Genomic DNA, 19,606 nt, shown 5'->3' on the forward strand with positions numbered 1-19,606 from the left:
TCTTCCTGTACTGTACCATCTATCCTGTGACCAACTCAGATTGCTGACCCTGAACCTGTGTTGTGTGCCTCGACCCACTAGGTTTTTTCTGACTTTGCTTCTGCCTACTCCCTGTGTATTATGTCACCTTTCGTGCCCTTGCACACTAAGGAAATCACTCGGATAACTTCCTGCTAATTCCGTCGCTCACCCACTCCATGCCCGCTCCCGCTTAAGTTCCGCTGGTCCCATAGGCTCCATTCTATGGTCACGTTGGTTCCGTTGTCTGCCCAAAGAACTGAAAAATCCAAAAATGGTGGAAATCAGGGTACCGCCTCCCACTATCGGAGCGAGACCCAGTGGTAAAAAATTCTTTATATTATCAGCGACGTACATGGACCACTGTTGGACAACTAATACGTAAATTGTAATAATTCATTAAAAAAACGGTCCATACAACATAGACACACATAAACATCCCGTCGTGTATAATATATACAGTGGGCTTTCCTCAGGGGTACTAGTAGATAGGGGAAACAGATGGCCTAATAGGTACAACTGGATATACTGATAGAGGGCTGTAACAAAGAGCGGCAGAGGTAGAGGGAATGGGAGGGGAGTATAGTGCACCCTCATCTATCTCTAGATATCCTCTTACCCTGCCTTTTGGGGTGTCCACCTCCTTAACAGGGTGGCCCCAACCACAATGACAGTCCCTCTCCTGTTATAGGTTCCGAGTATTGTTTATTTAACATGTACTCCTTATATATTCATGTATATATTTTGCTGTTGCAATTATTTGTCTTTTAGGTGGTTTTGAGCTGTCACATTTCTTGTCACTTTCCTGTCTTCTGTCTCGTCATTCGTTTTTTTTTCTCCTGGGCACTTATAACAGGAAAGGGACTGTCATCGTGGTTGGGGGCCACCCTGTTAAGGAGGTGCACACCCCAAAAGGCAGGGTAAGAGGATATCTAGGGATAAACGAGGGTGCACTATACCTCTCTCCCATTCCCTCTACCTCTGCCGCTCTTTGTTACAGCCCTCCATCAGTATTTCCTGTTGTTCCTATTAGGCCATCTGTTTTCCCTATCTACTAGTGCCCCTGAGGAAAGCACACTGTATATATTATACACGACTGGGTGTTTATGTGTGTCTATGTTGTATGGAACGTGTTTTTAATGAATTATTAAAAGTTACGTATTAGATGCCCAATGAATTGACATGTCATTTCTTCGGGCAGAGGGCTGCATCCGCTGATCATAGAATGGAGTCTACGGGAAAGGCGGAGACTCAAGCAAGAGCGCTCACAGAATCCGTGGCAAGTTATCCACGTGATTTCCTTCCTGTGATTGACCTGGATTGCTGTCCACCGGATTTACTAAGAGGCGCACACAGTTTTTGAATAAAATGTCTTGAAAACAGCAGGGAAAATAGAAAAGCTTAAAGGGAATCTGCCAGCTGCATTTCCAGCTAGGATTTCATTGATAGACAGATAATATATATGAAAGAACCCTCTTCAAGTCAGAGTTTATACGAGTATTGCACTATGGGAAATAGGGCGCTCATTTCATTGACAGAATATGATCCATATCTATAGTAAGTAGAACAATTGAAGGACATTTCAGGGCACTCACCATTAAAATCATTGCTTTATTGAAGAAGAAATTAAAACACCATGTTTTGCAGCCAGCGAGCATGCCAATTACTCAAGGCAGCGTTTTATGGTGTTTTAATTTGCATGGCGTTTTAATTTGTTGTTCAATAAAGCAATGATTTTAATGGTGAGTGCCCTTAAATTTTCTTCAATTGTTCTTTTTACTAAAGATTTCATGCTAAGAACTACAAACACTATTGGATAGAAGTTAGGGTGTAACAGCAAACTGCATCTTTCCTGGACCTAATGGTAGTTGTCAGAGTATAAAATTGTCTTTTTTATTTCTCATCAAAGTGTCAAAAAGGCAGGGTCTTGCTTGCCTTCACCTCTTAGCCCCCCGCCAATCAAGGAGTAGCTGGGAGCTGTTGGCAAGCAAGGTAATGTGCCAGGCTGTGGTACTTGAACAGCTCAGCCCTACCTCTTTGACAAACTGTATGGCTTTGACACAATAAAAAAAAATATTTTCTAGAAAAGGCATGCGGTTTACTTTATTACCCCATCAGCTTTCTAAAAGAATTATTCAGGGCATTTTTAATATTTCTTAATAAATTTGGATCTGCCTTTCACTTCAGGACTTGTCTTTATCTGACGAACTAGATGTAAGTTACTGTTTCAATTATGAATGTAATTTATCCTGTATTTCATCTATTTTATTTAAGTTATCAGACATGACTTGTCAATCTTCAAGACCGTACAGCACATCAATCACTTTCTTTGGGCAGTATCTGCAAATACTATCTGTAAACTGTGGCTGTCCAACTGTTGTGAAACCATAACTCTTAATATGGCGACAGTTTCACAACAACTGCGCATGCACAGACTGTAGACCACTGTATTGTGGTGTACACATTAGTGAATTGCAATTAAAATGTTTCTTGAGGGTGCGTTCACACGTACAGGATATGCAGCAGATTTGAAGTTGCAGATTCAATGCAAAGTAACTGTTTGCCATCAAATCTGCTGCAGATCTGCCTCAGATCCTGTACGTGTGAACGCACCCTGATATGACAATTTGAAAAAAACAAAACAAAAAAAAAAACAACAGTTGACAATAAAAAAAAAAATCTTCTGAGTCATCCAAATTCTACATCTCTCTCATATTCAAAGATGTCTTCCATATCTTCCACCAGTATCATATGTAATTCTGTCAGAATAACCTCTAGTGCCTGGATAAAAGACAAATAGAACATACTGTAGAATGAAATTTTAACAGTGGTCCAATACAAGCAAAAAACATACCAAGCCCACATATTTGATTGGTCTACTGCCCCCAGTGCACTGATCCGCCCCCCTAACTAATTTTCAAGCCAGTCAGTTCGCTTCCAGCTGACTGTCAATCAAGCAGGAATAGGGATGGGAGGGGGTGCGAGAAGATATTCCAGCCTGCAGCTTGGGAACAACTCGTTATCACTTAACAGAAAAAAATAACAGCACAGATAGATATATGGAAGCTACCATGTTCCCTTTTGTACTAACAGCTATCTAACAGTGCCAGCAGTTTCCAATGTGAATTACAGCTGACAGATTCCCTTTAATGTGTACATCAAACAGAGGAATAAATAGATTTCACATCGCATGTCGCTGATTATTTGTATCTTCACTTATATTAAAAGGTGTCAAATATTCAACACATTGTGAAGTTAAACTTCCTCCTTACAGATTATATTATCGTGATGTTGTACAATACGCGAGGATGGCGTTTAACTTTGAAATGCATTGTATAGTTGACACCTTTTAATAAAAGTGAAGGAAAAAAACAATTAGCATTGTAACTGAGTTACTGAGAATCAGCATCGTAGAAGAATTTCTCTGTTTAATAGACACATTGGTACACTGACCTGCAGGCAGGGAAAGAGGGCTGAGGCTCCTACACTATAAAGAGATACCCTGGATTTATCTGTTCATCTGTGTATACAAGGTATTAGCCTAAGCTTGTCTTCTTTTTTATTTTGAGTATTGATGTATTTTAGTGATGAGCAAGTACTAAAATGCTCGGGTGTTTGTTACGAATATCTCCTGATACTCTAGTGCTCGTTTCGAGTAACGAACCCCATTGATGTCAATGAGAAACTTGAGCATTTTTGCAGGGGACCCAAGTTCGGTAGAGGGAAGGTCATGTGAAAAACTGTCAACCTCAGAAAATGATGGAAACACCACGGAAATGGACAGGAAACAGGAGGGGCAGCATGTATTGATGCCTCTGAGGCTGCCTAATGGCACCATTATGCCAAATTCTGGGCAACAGCTGTGGGATACAATCTGGTGGTGGCTGCACTTATACACTCTGTGACACCACCGTTACACTGAACAAGCAGTAGTGAACTTAGATATGCTTTGCGTAAGAAATACAGAAGTCAGAAAAGATAGTAGAGGGCCCAATAAAATAGTACTGAGCCCTTCTTAGTGGGCTGTATGCAACAACTAATGTCCCCTTTCTGCCAGCAGACGATCACCACAGTGCGCTGCTGAAATTGTGGTAGCTGCACTGCAAGTCCCAGCCAGCAGTCTGTAGTAATACAATTTAAAAACGATTTGAATCCCTTACAAGGGCTGTTTGGTTGTTTTGCTAGTATTCCCTGCCTACTGGAACGCTAATTCCCTCCCTAAAGCTCTCCATGACCGGCAGCAGCTCTGTCCCTAATCTCTTCCAGCATCCATGTGAGCTGAGCCTTGGCGGCCGAGATTTTTATATGGCAGGGTCATCTGATCTGGCCAACCAATCGCTGCTATCGACATGCATAGGTCCCACGTGATCGCAGGATGTACCGAAGAGTCTCCTGCATGTTTATTGGCTGAGAAATAGCACCCAAACTTACAGGAAACGGATGATGAGATTTTCTCGAGTATCGCGAGACGCTCGTCCGAGTAACGAGTATCATCGAGTACCCTAATACGTCCAACGAGTACCAAGCTCAGACGACCATGTTCGCTCATCACTAATGTATTTGTAACAATAATAGCTACAGCAAATTCCACACAGTATTCTTATAAATGTACTAGTTGCAGTCTGGATCTTTACTATCAACAGTCCGCATCATTGCAGATCAACAAACCTTAAAACCAAGGTCACGGCTATTATAACATCTGAATAAAGGTCCCCATACACAGTATACTTTTGTTGGCCATACCTGCCGCTAGTTGCTGGTTTGGCCATCGGGATAAGGTGTATGAGCCCTTTCGACTAACCACCAACAGAAGATGATGGTGGACAAAGATGTAGGTGGAGGTTAGGCATGATAGAAAACCCCTTTGTTCTGTGAGAGATAAGCCACAGCCAGACCTCTCTGGCTGCAGCACAACCACCCCCACCTCACAGAGAACACAGGATCCCTCGTCCATGTTCTTGTGTAAGAGGAGCAGAGAACGGGATAGATAACTGACGGCTGAATGATTGTTCGGCTGTCAGTTATTGAAGGTGTATGACCACCAAAATGAATAAGCAATACCCCAAGTTTAAAAGGATTTTCCGGGAAGGTCTTTATCTGCTGCAAGAGATGAGTGAACTTTTAGAAGTTCAGTTCATCAGGGTTCGTCCGAACCGAACATTAAATAAACCACACTAAAACAGCTAAATGCAGGCCTTTAACTTCTCTATCAATACTTACCTGTCCATGCTTCCCCAGCGTCCCTCACTGATTGCAGCTGCTCAGCAAATCACTGTCTGTGGCACTCATCCATCCATGGGTCAGTGATTGTCTGAGCAAGCTGTCACACTTGCTCAGCATATCACTGGCCGCTGCGCTGTCCTGTCTCAGTCAGCGGGTTGCGATTAGCAGGGGACACCAGAGACCCATAGGTGGAAACCGGGGAAGCATAGACAGGTAAGCATAGGCTCTTTTTTATTTTCTATGTGTATTAAAATTTGAGGCTGCCATCTTTACGAACAGTAAAAAAACTAAATCTACTGCCTCCAGAGAAGTGAGAATTAAAAAGCCTATAAAAAAAGTTATACTCGACTTCCTAGTCCCTATTATGTTTTGCTCATGTAGAAACTGCCCTCTCAGCCCAGTGACTGGCTGAACAGGAAGCTTCTGCATGAATGAAACATTAGGTCAGACATGTCCCTGTGCCATCCTCTTTCCCTGTCTCCGTACCTCTCTTGACATTCCTCTGAGCCCAGAGTTTCCCTAGTTTGTCAAGCGAATGAATACAGCAATGTTGAGCCACACATCCACATGCAGTGCAGAGCGTTCCTTAGCCTTTGTGTATTTAATCAGGGTACATGCTGCCACAAGCGTCCATGACTGGTCTTTCTGACTAGCGTGTATCCAGTTTAGTATTCATCTTTCCAGGTATCCTTATTTCCATCCTGTGCTTGACCTCTGCATTGACCTAGCCTACCTGTTTTCTCTATCTGTCTTTCTGTTTTTTACCCTTTGGCAAATGATCGGTGTTTTTTTTTTTGTTTTTCTTGGTGTCTAGTATTTTAGTGGTGACCCAGCCCATCTGACCTCTCTCATCTGCTGAGCACCTATCCCAGTGTAGGGACCATTGCTCAGTCGGGGGCCACTGTCTAGGCCAGAGCGTCCAAGTAGGTAAGGACAGTGGCGTGGGCTGTACTGATCTCTACCTAACATGACAAAATACAGGAACTAGGAAGAGGCAGGAAACTAGGGCAGATGAGTGTACATTCTTTTAAACATTGACTGCCTTTGCAGGAATTGAATAAAAATACCTCCCTGTCCAAAAAAAATGCTTTAAGTCCTTAAATCACTTATAGGCCACACATTGTGAACCCAGAAGCCAAAAGGTAAAGCTTTGGATGACTTATCGATTCTATGGACATGTAACTTATTTGCATGAATGCTTTGTCCTCTGTCTCTAATGCATAAAATATGAAAAGTGAGTGTGCATTTACACGTGTTTGCTATGGTTTTCACAAATGCTCAGCAAAGCATGACAAGATTATAACATTTCTCTTTGTTTTCTATGTATATTAGAATTTGAGGCCGCCATCTTTACGGACAACAAACCAACATTTTTGCACAATTTTTAACGAATCTTGGTTTGTGAAATTTGGTTCATATCTATCTATCTATCTATCTATCTATCTATCTATCTATCTATCTATCTAGAAAATGATTGGGTTGAACGGCACTGTGCAGACTTAAAGTCAAATGGCTTCCAGCCGATGGGTGCACGTCCTTGGCAGTCGACCCCCGACTCCACAGATAATGCAGTAAAATAAAGCAGGTAGACGGCACTCCGATAAAGTAAATAAGTGCAGGTTTATTCACCCGTATACGTACAGCGACGTTTCGACTCACCAGTTGAGTCTTTCTCAAACTGACTTGAGAAAGACTCAACTGGTGAGTCGAAACGTTGCTGTACGTATATGGGTGAATAAACCTGCACTTATTTACTTTATCGGAGTGCCGTCTACCTGCTTTATTTTACTGTATTATCTATCTATCTATCTATCTATCTATCTATCTATCTATCTATCTATCTATCTCCTATCTATCTATCTATCTATCTATCTATCTCCTATCTATCTATCTCCTATCTATCTATCTATCTATCTATCTATCTATCTATCTATCTCCTATCTATCTATCTATCTATCTCCTATCTATCTATCTATCTATCTATCTATCTATCTATCTATCTATCTCCTATCTATCTATCTATCTATCTATCTATCTATCTCCTATCTATCTATCTATCTATCTATCTATCTATCTATCTATCTCCTATCTATCTATCTATCTATCTATCTATCTAGCTATCTATCTCCTATCTATCTATCTCTCTCCTATCTACAGTATCTATCTCCCTCCTATCTATCTATCTATCTATCTATCTATCTATCTATCTATCTATCTATATGTAGTAGAGATGAGCAGCACTCCCGACAGAACTTATTAGGTGCCAGCAGACGGGTCCTAGACCAAGGAGCAGTTCACATAGAGTAAAAAACTCTGCAGCACACTGGTAGTGTAAGAAAACGTGCAATACGTGGATTTATTCCATAAAGATATGAACAGCAACAACACAAGTGATACACGACGTTTCAGCGTCTCCTACGCCATTTTCAAGTGCAAATACAATAACAAACTCAACTACTACTACTTTAACCTGAGTGAGTTTGTTATTGTATTTGCACTTGAAAATGGCGCAGGAGACGCCGAAACGTCGTGTATCACTTGTGTTGTTGCTGTTCATATCTTTATGGAATAAATCCACGTATTGCACGTTTTCTTACACTACCAGTGTGCTGCAGAGTTTTTTACTCTATCTATCTATCTATCTATCTATCTATCTATCTATCTATCTATCTATCTATCTATCTACCTACCTACCTACCTACCTACCTACCCACTAACTGAAGATGGAAAAGAACATACCACTTACCACTTTGCTAACTGTATTTTGGTGGAAAACCATTGCTGGATAGTTTTCTAAGGTGCTTTGTTGTACTCGTTGAATGCTGACTTGCTCTCTCAGAAGTACATCAAGCATAATACCTTTAAAGAAAGATAAAGTACAAATAATGTCAGTGTCATGCACATACAAATATATACATGAAAGTACATATCCTTATGAGGCCTACAACATGGGAATGCAATCACCTTGCCCAAGACCCCCCCCCCCCCCCCCTCCGCAAGCCTTTACAGAAGCAAATAAGCACCTCAAGGGTAGAACTGGTATTTTGTGCTATAGTAGATATATAGATCATTTTAATGCAGGTAGAGATGGGAGTAAACAATGTAGTAAATTATATATATATATATATATATATATATATATATATATATATATATATATACACACAAATCAGACCAAGGCATAAAAAGGCTGAGTAAGAAAACTAACAGATGGTCCAGAGTGGAAATAATGAGACAAGTATGGTTACGTCATCCCATATGGTTACGTCTTTAAAAACTTACTGTCCAGCAGACACTGCATTGGGTCCTTCCCAAATGCCAGTGGTTCATGGGATCCAATCATGCCAAGTAAATGCTCCAGAAGAAATATGTCTACAACGTGTTTGTTCGCTGTCACTGTAATCTGCCAATAGGAGAGAGCACTTGGTCATTTATGATAAGATGGGGTATTCAGGAAATCTGAGTTTTATTAGCTAAGCAGTCCAGCCATATGAGTGATAAATGGTTCCATGTTGGAGTTGATCGAGCATTTTATAGTATAATTTGAACCCCCCTCATGGGTTTAAAGGAGAAGTTTACTCAATTTGTTTTCTTTCAAATCAACTGGTGCCAGAAAGTGCCAGAGATTTGCAATTTAAAAAGCTCAAGTCTTCCAGTACTTATCAGCTGCTGTATGTTCTGCAGGAAGTGGTGTATTTTTTCTAGTGTGACAGGGAGCTCTTTGCTGACACCTCTGTCCATGTCAGGAACTATTCAGGGCAGTAACAAATCCCCATAGGAAACCTCTCCTCCTCTCCAGACTGGAAAGAATAACACTTTCTGCAGGACAAACAGCAGCTCATAAGTACTTGAGCTTTTTAAATAGAAGTATATAGCAAACCTCTGGCATTTTCTGGCACCAGTTGATTTGAAAGGAAAAAAAATTGCCGAACCCTTTAAGACTGTGAAAATGCATTATGTATTTCCACAGCCTTAAAGGGGTTATCCAGCGCTACAAAAACATGGCCACTTTCCCCCTACTGTAGTCTCCAGTTTGGGTGGGGTTTTGAAACTCAGTTCCATTGAAGTAAATGGAGCTTAATTGCAAACCGCACCTGAACTGGAGACAACAGTAGGGGGAAAATGTTTTTGAAGCGCTGGATAACCCCTTTAAAGCTTGTTGAAAGGCTGCTCAGCAAACTTTCAGCAAGCTTTTTGTAACCAGAGCAGCACTTGCTTATCTCTATTCAATATGAAATGTTTTGGACTTGTCTCACATGTCTTTATTCAGGTTCTCAGAGTAAACCATAGATACTTTACACGTCTGTGCATTAATAGCTGGTAAAAAGATGAAAGGACCCTTCCGATTGGGTATGGGTTGCATAGCAATAATCCTAGGGGTAGGTTTGGGACAGGTGAAAAGTAGTTAGAATTTTTTATTAATACAATTTCAAACATAAATAGTACTTGTAATGAAGCAATTTGTATCATCATTATTATTGGAATGTGATTGTTTAGTAGTCCAGGCGATTCCGCAGGCAGCAATAGCAAATATATATTTTTTATTTTAAAATAGGAAAAGGGGGTATTTTAAACTTTTATTATGGAATGATTTATTTATATTTAAAAAGTTTTTTTTGCAAAAAAATTACTTTTTTTCTACACACTTTTGTAGTCCCCCCAAGGGGATCCTATGAGCAATACCATGCCCATAGGGATCAATGCAGTACATATATACGGCATTGATCCATAGAATCGTCACTTGATTGTAAGGGGCTGCTGAAGGCAGCTTATAGCTATTGCTGAATACAGACAACCTGGGAGGCATAAAAGATGACCCGGGCTGCCTATATAACAGGTCGGTTCCTCGCTATTTTGCTGTGGGGAGTCAACTACTGAACACCGGTGAAAGGTATGCAGAAGCCGTTTAAATGCTGCTGTCAGTTTTGACAGCATCATTTAAAAGGTTAAATAGCTGACACAGAGTATTGCTCCATGCTGGCTACTAGCGACGGCCCTGAGCTACTGATAGCAGGCAGGGGCTGCCCGGTATAGGGAGAAGTCTTAATGTGACCCATCTTTATACCCCCTTACCATCACCATGATGCAAATGTATGTCATGGTGCCAAAAGGGATTAAAGTGAATCTGTCACCTGCTGACAGCCCATCAAGCTGGTGGCCCCCATGGATTGATATCATTGAAAACATGCAGAACATAACCTTGTTGCCTGTGTATATGTTGTTGTTTTTTTTAATCTTCCTATCTATCCGCCATGCCTCCAGCTCAGTAGCCAGTCAGAGGGTGATAGATTTACTTTAAAGATTGGTTTGAGAGTTTTGTATTAGGAATATCTATTTACAGAAAGAACAGAGAATTCCATGAATAAATGAAAAGTTCTCCTGGAACTTTTCACTCAAAACTATACATGAATCTTATCAGCTCTGCTCAATAACACCTAAAATTGGACTCCATTTCTTATGGAACAAGTTCCCTTTAATCACTTAATTTAAGGTGTAGAACACATAAAGAATAGTTTACTGCATACAAAAGGTTTGCAATGAATTATTACCTGATTTTTGTGAAATTCAGAGAGTTGATCATCACATTCAGTGAGAACTGAGACAACAGTGTCTTTCACTTCCTTATCAATTACGCTCTGAATAAGATTATCAAGCAGTCTGTCATGTTGAGTTTCTGTGTTTAATTCATCGACCTGAAAAAAAAACAAAGCATTAAAAATACATTTTTAAATTGGAAAATTGGAAAAACAACTACGTCATTATCATAATGTCTCTTCTACAAGCAACTTAGAGAAAGCTAGGTAAAGTGGGTGAACTACTGTACATGTGGAGACTGTCGATTTTATTGTATACACTGCCATTAGACCTTTTTTGAAATGATGGTGGTCCTAGCCAATAGTTTCTCACCTTATCAGATTTCTATTCAATTATTCATATGTAAAGAATGTCTATAGGGCAACCCTGGTATAAGTGTTTGAAAACATTATCAACAAAATTAGGAGTGCACTACCCATGAAGTGAGATGAGATTGTCACCTAGGACCGCTCCTCTCCTGAAACGCATGGTGCAAAATATTGACAGATAGACAATTCATTTCTGCTTTTCCATATATCCATAGGATGCTTTTTTGCAAAGTTATAAAATAGCATTTTCCTTCTAAGTCCAAGCCTTCTCGCTTCCTGCACTCCTCTTTGGCCTGCATGATTGATGTATAAGGCTCAGAGCTAGAGATGAGGGTAACTTGAGTATGCTTCCACCCGATCATTTTCAATTTGAATACAGGTGGCTGAAGAAGTTGGATCCATCCCTAGGGAATCTTGAAAAATATGGACACAGCCTATGGCTGTATCTATATTTTCTCAGACTCCCCAGGGATACCTCCAACTTCTTTGGCTACCGGTATTGAAATGGCGAACGATCGGATGCAAACATACTTGAGTTGCACTCATCTCTGCTATCTGCCCAGATCTGCAGCCATGACCATGTTGTAGAGCTGACAGAGCCCCTCTAAACATGCTGTAATAACAACTAATAGGAAACATTCCAATTTTTTTGTCACCATTTCAGGTTTCGCCTCAGACAGCCGAAAACCTACAATCGGCCCTGCTTACAGGCAAAATAATAACAATATTGTTCCTTTATTTATGTAGCTCCAGCTTACAGTACAGAGATTGCAGTCACTTATATTGGTCCCTGTCCTTAATGGAGCTCCCAATGTTTTGGAGGGTGTGATGAAATCCATGCAGACATTGGGGGACACACTGTACATGTAGCTGTTATCCTTGGTGGCATTTGATCCCAGTACTCCAACACTACAAAGCAACATGGCTAATCTCTGTGCCTCAACAACATGGCTAACCTCTGTGCCTCCCACAACAGGGCTAACCTCTGTGCTTCCACAACATGGCTAACCTCTGTGCTTCCACAACATGGCTAACCTCTGTGCTCCCACAACGTGGCTAACCTCTGTGTCTCCCACAACGTGGCTAACCTCTGTGCCTCCCAGAACATGGTTAACCTCTGTGCCTCCCACAACATGGCTAACCTCTGTGCCTCCCACAACATGGCTAACCTCTGTGTCTCCCACAACATGGCTAACCTCTGTGCCACCCACAACATGGCTAACCTCTGTGCTTCCACAACATGGCTAACCTCTGTGCTTCCACAACATGGCTAACCTCTGTGCCACCCACAACATGGCTAACCTCTGTGCCACCCACAAGATGGCTAATCTCTGTGCTTCCACAACATGGCTAACCTCTGTGTCTTCCACAACATGGCTAATCTCTGTGCTCCCACAACATGGCTAACCTCTGTGCCACCCACAACATGGCTAACCTCTGTGCCACCCACAACATGGCTAAGCTCTGTGTCTCCCACAACATGGCTAACCTCTGTGCCACCCACAACATGGCTAACCTCTGTGTCTCCCATAACATGGCTAACCTCTGTGCTTCCACAACATGGCTAACCTCTGTGTCTTCCACAACATGGCTAACCTCTGTGTCTTCCACAACATGGCTAACCTCTGTGCCACCCACAACATGGCTAACCTCTGTGTCTTCCACAACATGGCTAACCTCTGTGTCTCCCACAACATGGCCAACCTCTGTGCCTCCCACAACATGGCTAACCTCTGTGCCCCTCACAACATGGCTAACCTCTGTGTCTCCCACAACATGGCTAATCTCTGTGCTTCCACAACATGGCTAACCTCTGTGCTTTCACAACATGGATAACCTTTGTGCCACCCACAACATAGCTATCAGCTCCTGGTCTCCTCCATGTCATGCTGCCCTTAATGCCGCAGTTTCTACTGGGCTCTGATGTTTGCTCCTCCTACAGGGGTGGGGCTAACTCAATGTGGATGTATGCCCCACCCACTTGATGACTCCCTCTTCCCTCACTGGCAGGAACAGAAAACAGAAAGGAAACGTGGCATCACAGGAAGTAAAGAAAACAAAGGCAGAGTGGTCATGTGACTAAGCCTGAGAACACAATAAACAGTTTAAATAAAAAATGCAACATCTGGAAAAATCTATACACTACACTACACTGCAATACAATAGTATTAAAAAATCCCAGACAACCCCTTTAAGTTAAACAAGCTGTAACTAGGGGAAAAGCTACCAATGTACGTGCCCTAACTGCTATGTTCAAGGGGAAGAGGGAAGGCCAACAAGCTTTGACCAGGATATTTAGGTTTACAGGCTGCACCTTGCTCCGGGGACAGGCAAGTTTAGTTACTGGTCCATGTAGTGCACATCACCATATCTTTACATTAAAGCGACTCTGTACCCACAATCTGACCTCCCAAACCACTTGTACCTTCAGATAGCTGCTTTTAATCCAAGATCTGTCCTGGGGTCCGTTCGGCAGGGGATGCAGTTATTGTCATAAAAACAACTTTTAATCTTGCATCTTGGGCTTACATTTGTATATGCATTAGACTGGCACACCCTCTCTGTCCTTCCTCCCCACCCTCCTCATCATTAGGAATGCTCCAGGCAGATTGCTTCCTATTCCCCACCTGTGTGTATAATGAACATGGGCTGGATCGTTAATACACCTGTGCAAAGCTCAAACAGCAGTAAATGTTCCTGGATCATTCCTAATAATGAGGAGGGTGGGGAGGAAGGACAGAGAGGTGGTGCCAGCCTAATGCATATACAAATGTAAGCCCCGGCCGTTAGACACAGCGCTGCCGGATTAAAAGTTGTTTTTATGACAATAACTGCATCACCTGCCGAACGGACCCCAGGACAGATCTTGGATTAAAAGCAGCTATCCGAAGGTACAAGTGGTTTGGGGGGGACAGATTGTTGGTACAGAGTCGCTTTAAGCCAAAGTATGTCTATTTCCATACAGGCCACTGCACAAACACATACACTTAACCTATATTAAGTTGTGGATGAGACATTTTTCTCGCCGCTAAGTCAGGTCATCTCTGCCCAGTGATTTGTAATTATTGCAGTTATTATCTTTGACAGTCACATAAACCATCGTCTTATTCAAAATTAAAAAGCCTCCAGTTTTACGCCTTATAACATTGTTACATTTAACCTCTGTAATATTTTGTGTTATGGATCGATAATGTATTTCCATGAATAACATCCATAAACTTTCCTTCTGATTAACGCTCTCTGACCTTCTTCTGTTTCTTCTGCGCTCCAGTTTCTATCACCTCATTCATAATAGATTAGAAAGCTCCGAATATGCAGCACAATTTAACAAACTCTTTATTTTATGTGGAATCTGATGCTTATGAGGTGACAACATACAAAAGAATATAAGGTTACAAGCATAGCTATAGGGGTTACAGAGGTAAGAGACACAGAATGCAATGGGATTTAAAGGGCCAGTTGTAATAATATGGCTAAAATCAACATCTGCATAATTATTATATGGATTTTTGTTTCCGGCAGGGTAACTGTGGTTAATGGGTCTAAGGAACCTGCTTACAGTATATTAAGGAATTTTCATTATTTTGCAGAAAGGCCTATGGGGAGTTTTAATTACCCCGACATTATCCTGTGAATCCAATAGGTACAAATCACATTACATCTCTGTCTGAAATATGGAATTTGCTGGAAAAATCTTGAAAATTATACACCATATACCCATTGCCAATAAAATTTAAAGGGGTTATCCAGGAAACCATAGGGAAGAATTATGAAACTGGTATAAAGTAAAGCAGAGCATTCAGCTTTGATAAAGTGCTATGTATGGAAATACTGAAAATAAAAAGATCCTGGGATTAGTCTTGAGTGCATTTGCCAAACTGTTGGGGTTCGGCAACGTTCTCCAAACCCGAGAGTGCAAGCAGTGGCGGTCTTTGGCACCAAGCACCCCAAGCGATCGCTTGGGGCCCCCAACATCCAGGGGGCCCCCCATGCCCCGCTCTTGTGATCAAGACCGCTAGACAGGGCCGCTGCCTCGCTCGCTGCTGCCATCTGAACTGTAACTATGAGCACTCGTAATGAGTGCTCATAGTTACATGCAGCAGCACTGAGAGGCCGGGAGACATTGGCTCCCCTCCTGTCAGTCACTCTTGTGGCCGCAGGAAGCGTTTTCCCTGCGGTCACAAGTGGCAGCTTTGTCCTTGTGGTGCCGGTGCTCCACTGACATCACTGGAGCATTGGCGCCAGGACAAGGGGAGTGCGGCCTCTTGTGATCGCAGGGAAAACCCTTCCTGCAACCACAAGAGTTAGGAGAAGAGGAGACGCCTGGACCCAGGTGAGTATAAGTGTTTGTTTTATTGTGTTATATACTATATGGGAGGGGGAGCACACAGGGGTCTGTTTAACTGGGGGAGCGCACATCGGGGGTCTATATAAATGGGGGGAGCACACAGGGGGATATATAACAGGGGGAGCACACAGGGAGGCTACAGACTACTGGAGCTTCACAGAGGGGTCTATATACTACTGGGGGCAGCACACAGGGGGTCTATATACTACTTGGGGCTGCAGAATGGGGTCTATATACAACTTGGAGAGCATACAGGAGGTCTATATCTAATTGGGAGAGCACACAGGGGGGCTATATACTACTGGGGGAGCACACAGGGGTCTATATACTACTGGTGGGGTACACAGAGGGTCTATATACTACTAGGGGAACATACAGGGGGTCTATATACTACTTGTGAGGCACACAGGTGGTCTATATATAACTGGGGGAGCACACAGGGGTCTGTATACAACTGGGGCAGCACACAAGGGGTCTATATAATACTGGTTGGGCACACAGGGGGTCTATATACTAATGGGGGAACCACACAGGGGGTTTATATACTACTGGAGGAGCACACAGGGGTCTATATCCAAGTGGGGGAGCACACAGGAGGTCTATATCCAAGTGGGGGAGCACACAGGGGGGCTAAATACCCCTGAGGGAGCACACAGGGGGCCTATATACAACTGGGGCAGCACACAGGGGGTCTATATACAACTGGGGCAGCACACAGGAGGTCTATATACTTCTGGGGGAGCACACGGGGGGCTATATATAACTGGGGGAACACACAGGGGTCTATATACTACTGGGGGAAGCAAACAAAGGGTATATACTACTGGGGGCAGGACACAAGGGGTATATACTATTGGGGGCAGCACACAAGGAGTATATATTACTGGCAGTAGCGCACAAGGGGTATATACTACTGGGGGAAACACACAGCGGTCTATTGTTTTGGAACGCGTGTCGAGGGGGGGGCCTCAGACATAACTTCGCTTGGGGCCCCAGAAATGCCAAGACCGCCCCTGCGTGCAAGCATTTGACTCCTGGCGTCTGTAGATGTTGGACGCTGCCCTAGTGCTGCCAGTAAAACGTGGATCCAGCCTATAGCTGACTCCATGTTTTCCTGGACTTCCTAGGCATCCAACTTCTCCAGACGCCGTCCACTCAATACTGGGATCCATGTCCTAAATCATTAGGAAGAAGAGAGAGCAGTGCAGTATTATTTATGTGGCAAACCTAATCTGTTCATGTGGTACAGCTGGACTGCTGCAGCTGGGTATACAGTGTGTCAGGCCAGAACTGGCTTCCCCTGTTGGGAACAGCTGATTGACGAAACTGGAGAACTTGGATATAATAGATCCAAGATGACCTTCAAAGATAACGTCACTTGCTATGCCATAGCCAGCGGCTGCACAATGTTTCTGGTGTTGCAGCAACATTGTGTGGCTATTGACCACTAAAAGCGGGTGTAGTTTTATGTATGTACGTGGTGATCATAATACAAAAGCAGTCGTGACAACACTGCCTGCTTCCTGTAAGTGGGGTGAGTGAGGTGTAACAGGCTGAGTCACCATGCTCCCTGAAAGTGGACCACTAGGGAGTGAGCATAGAAAGTATTTTTTAATTCGCAGGACAATCCCTTTAACGGAAATTATATATGATCCTATATTATAAAATGCCAATCTATGTAATTCTGATTAATTTGTCAAAATTTAAGTTACATTTTAAAACAAATGTACCACTATGTACATTGCTTTTTTTAATTTTTTTTTTTTTACATGAACAGACCGGCACCCATGCAGGGATGCCAGTGTCTTGGTCTTTTTTTTTAAAAAAAAAATGTCTCCTAGTTCCTGTGCACAGCACTGGTCCATTACCAAGCACTGTGGGAGGGCCCGCCGGTCCCCGTGGTGATGATCGCGGCGCCGGTCTGTTCACATAAAAAAAAAGTACCTAGTGGTACATTCGCTTTAATTTGAATTATTATCCCTCATTTTCACTACTTTGTTGCTTCAGATGTTGGTTTCTATAACAGTTCCTTAATAGTTAAAAGGTTTGGCCAATTTACAGTAAAATTGTTCATTGTACAGTATTAGTAGGTGTACTCACATCCCTTACTTACTTGTGTACCTCATAGAGCTAAAATCTGTCTCCTCTCCTCCAGGCTGGGCTGCCCTGCTCTGTTGTGATTCTGTCCATAAAATTGCTTACATGGAGGAGCATGTGAAATCTATAGCATATGAAATCATAGTTGCATGTTCCATTTCATTACTCACCATCGATAATAGCTCTGTTTGAATGATATTGGTGAGAATTTCATCTATACAATCGTGCAATGCCGCCCGTACTAGATGGTCATCCACAAAGTCTCTCATCATCCTCCTAAGCACGTGAGCGGATAGATCTCTCAAGATTTCAATCAGTAATTCATCCAGAAGAGACTTTGAGACGGACCCTGCTGATTTTCCTCTGTAATCACTATGGGGAAGAAGAAAACTCTGTTCAATGGATATAATCATCATACAGATTATGTAACAACCTTTCCTGCAGCACCCCTACAGGGGAAATAAAGCATTATATTGTTCTTATTAAAATCAATAGCCTGTCTGTGTAATGTGCAGACATGCCCAGAGCTCCAGAGAAGAAGAGGGATGCCATTTGTTGTAATCACATTTTCAGCAGGATCAAAAAGAAACGGATTACAAAAGTATCCTCTAAGACACAATAATTTTATCACTTGCTAGACTGGGGTGCAGCCCCCCTGGATGACCACTCTGTCTCTACTGTGCCTGACCTGGAACCTGTGCCACCTGTCTTCACCCTCTTGTCTGTATCTGACACCATCTCTGCCAGACCCCTATGTACCATACAGATTTTCCAGTGCCCGTCCTGGATTCCTGACTACACTTATTTACCTTACACCCCTGGTGCCAAGCACCAGTACCATCTAGACCACCAAGCTAGCTGCTACCAAACTGGGACCACACTGGGAAGTAACCTGGTACCCTTAAGCTTTCACATCCACGAGTGGGATGAAATGTGAAAACCAAGAGGGTACTTGGACTCCACCACTGAATGTGGCCCAATACCGTTGCCTTGTTAAAGCACTATCATCTGGGGCGATTGTTGTCCAAAAATATCCCCCTCATCATAGGACTAACAGACAAACAAAGCTCATTCAATGGCTGATCAGGCCATTCTGACCTTCGCCGGAATCATCGCCCATTGGACATGCATCTCCCCAGGTTGCTAAACAAAAGCAAAAAAAAAACAACATACCCCTCCGCTCACCCTCAGTCCTGTAACACCCCCCACCCTGAACTGCCCAGCAGACAACCCCCAGTGATATCACTGTATACTGTGAGCAGCCCCGATCACTGGCTCCAGTAGTCACATGCACTGCTTATTGCATTTCACAATGTGAAAATTGCCGGTCAATAACGAGATTTCCTATAATATAGTATAAAGAATATTACTTCGAATACATACTCTGATTTCCAATGACTTCTTTTCTTGGTATTATATTTCTTCTTTGACATCTGTATGTTTTACAAATAAAAAATCATGAAAAAAATAATGAGTATGAGTAATAGACATATTTGTAAGAATATAACATAAATAAGCATTAGGTTTATATGGCTATTTTATTAGTTTTAAAGGTTAACAGAAATTTACTTTGGGATTTTAAAGGACAACTCCCGCGGGACCCCCCCCCCCCCCCCAAAAAAAAAAAAAAAAAAAAGTCGGGGGTCGGAAAGTGGGGGAAGGGGGCCAGACCGGGTATTTAACCACATTACAAAGTTATATAACTTTGTAATGTGTGTTAAATTAGCCAAAAATTTTTTCGTGGGAGTTGTCCTTTAATGTCTCTACTGATTGTGACATATAAGGGGTTAACCTTCTGGAAGTTCCAGGCAGTGGCAGCAGGATTCTGGCTGTGTGACACAGCTGGAGACCTGCTGATTGATCACAGGGTGTAGAGTGGCAAAGCCCCCACGATTAGCCTGAACCCTGTTTTGGCAAAACTCTTATAGTCCTGGCCATCAGCCTGACAAGGCTCTGGATCAGGCTAAGCTCCTGTTAAAGTCTTTCCTGGGATGCACATGGCACAGACAGGTACTAG

General features: G+C 42.5%; 1 protein-coding gene across 3 annotated transcripts in view; it reads right to left on the minus strand.

The window, feature by feature from the left end:
• Nucleotides 1-1,775: 1,775 nt before the first annotated feature.
• Nucleotides 1,776-19,606, minus strand: part of LOC138769358 (uncharacterized) — a 42,751-nt gene continuing 24,920 nt past the window's right edge. For all 3 annotated transcript variants that reach the window (XM_069947772.1, XM_069947771.1, XM_069947773.1), the window contains exons 7-12: nucleotides 18,973-19,022; nucleotides 17,760-17,961; nucleotides 10,791-10,934; nucleotides 8,524-8,644; nucleotides 7,988-8,100; nucleotides 1,776-2,799 (exon numbers count right to left, since the gene is read on the minus strand). In XM_069947772.1, coding sequence (XP_069803873.1) covers nucleotides 2,707-2,799; nucleotides 7,988-8,100; nucleotides 8,524-8,644; nucleotides 10,791-10,934; nucleotides 17,760-17,961; nucleotides 18,973-19,022 — 723 coding nt within the window. In that variant the 3' untranslated portion in view covers nucleotides 1,776-2,706. The remainder of the gene's footprint in view (nucleotides 2,800-7,987; nucleotides 8,101-8,523; nucleotides 8,645-10,790; nucleotides 10,935-17,759; nucleotides 17,962-18,972; nucleotides 19,023-19,606) is intronic.

This window comes from Dendropsophus ebraccatus, chromosome 12 (assembly GCF_027789765.1).
Source record: "Dendropsophus ebraccatus isolate aDenEbr1 chromosome 12, aDenEbr1.pat, whole genome shotgun sequence".
Lineage (NCBI taxonomy): Eukaryota > Metazoa > Chordata > Amphibia > Anura > Hylidae > Dendropsophus > Dendropsophus ebraccatus.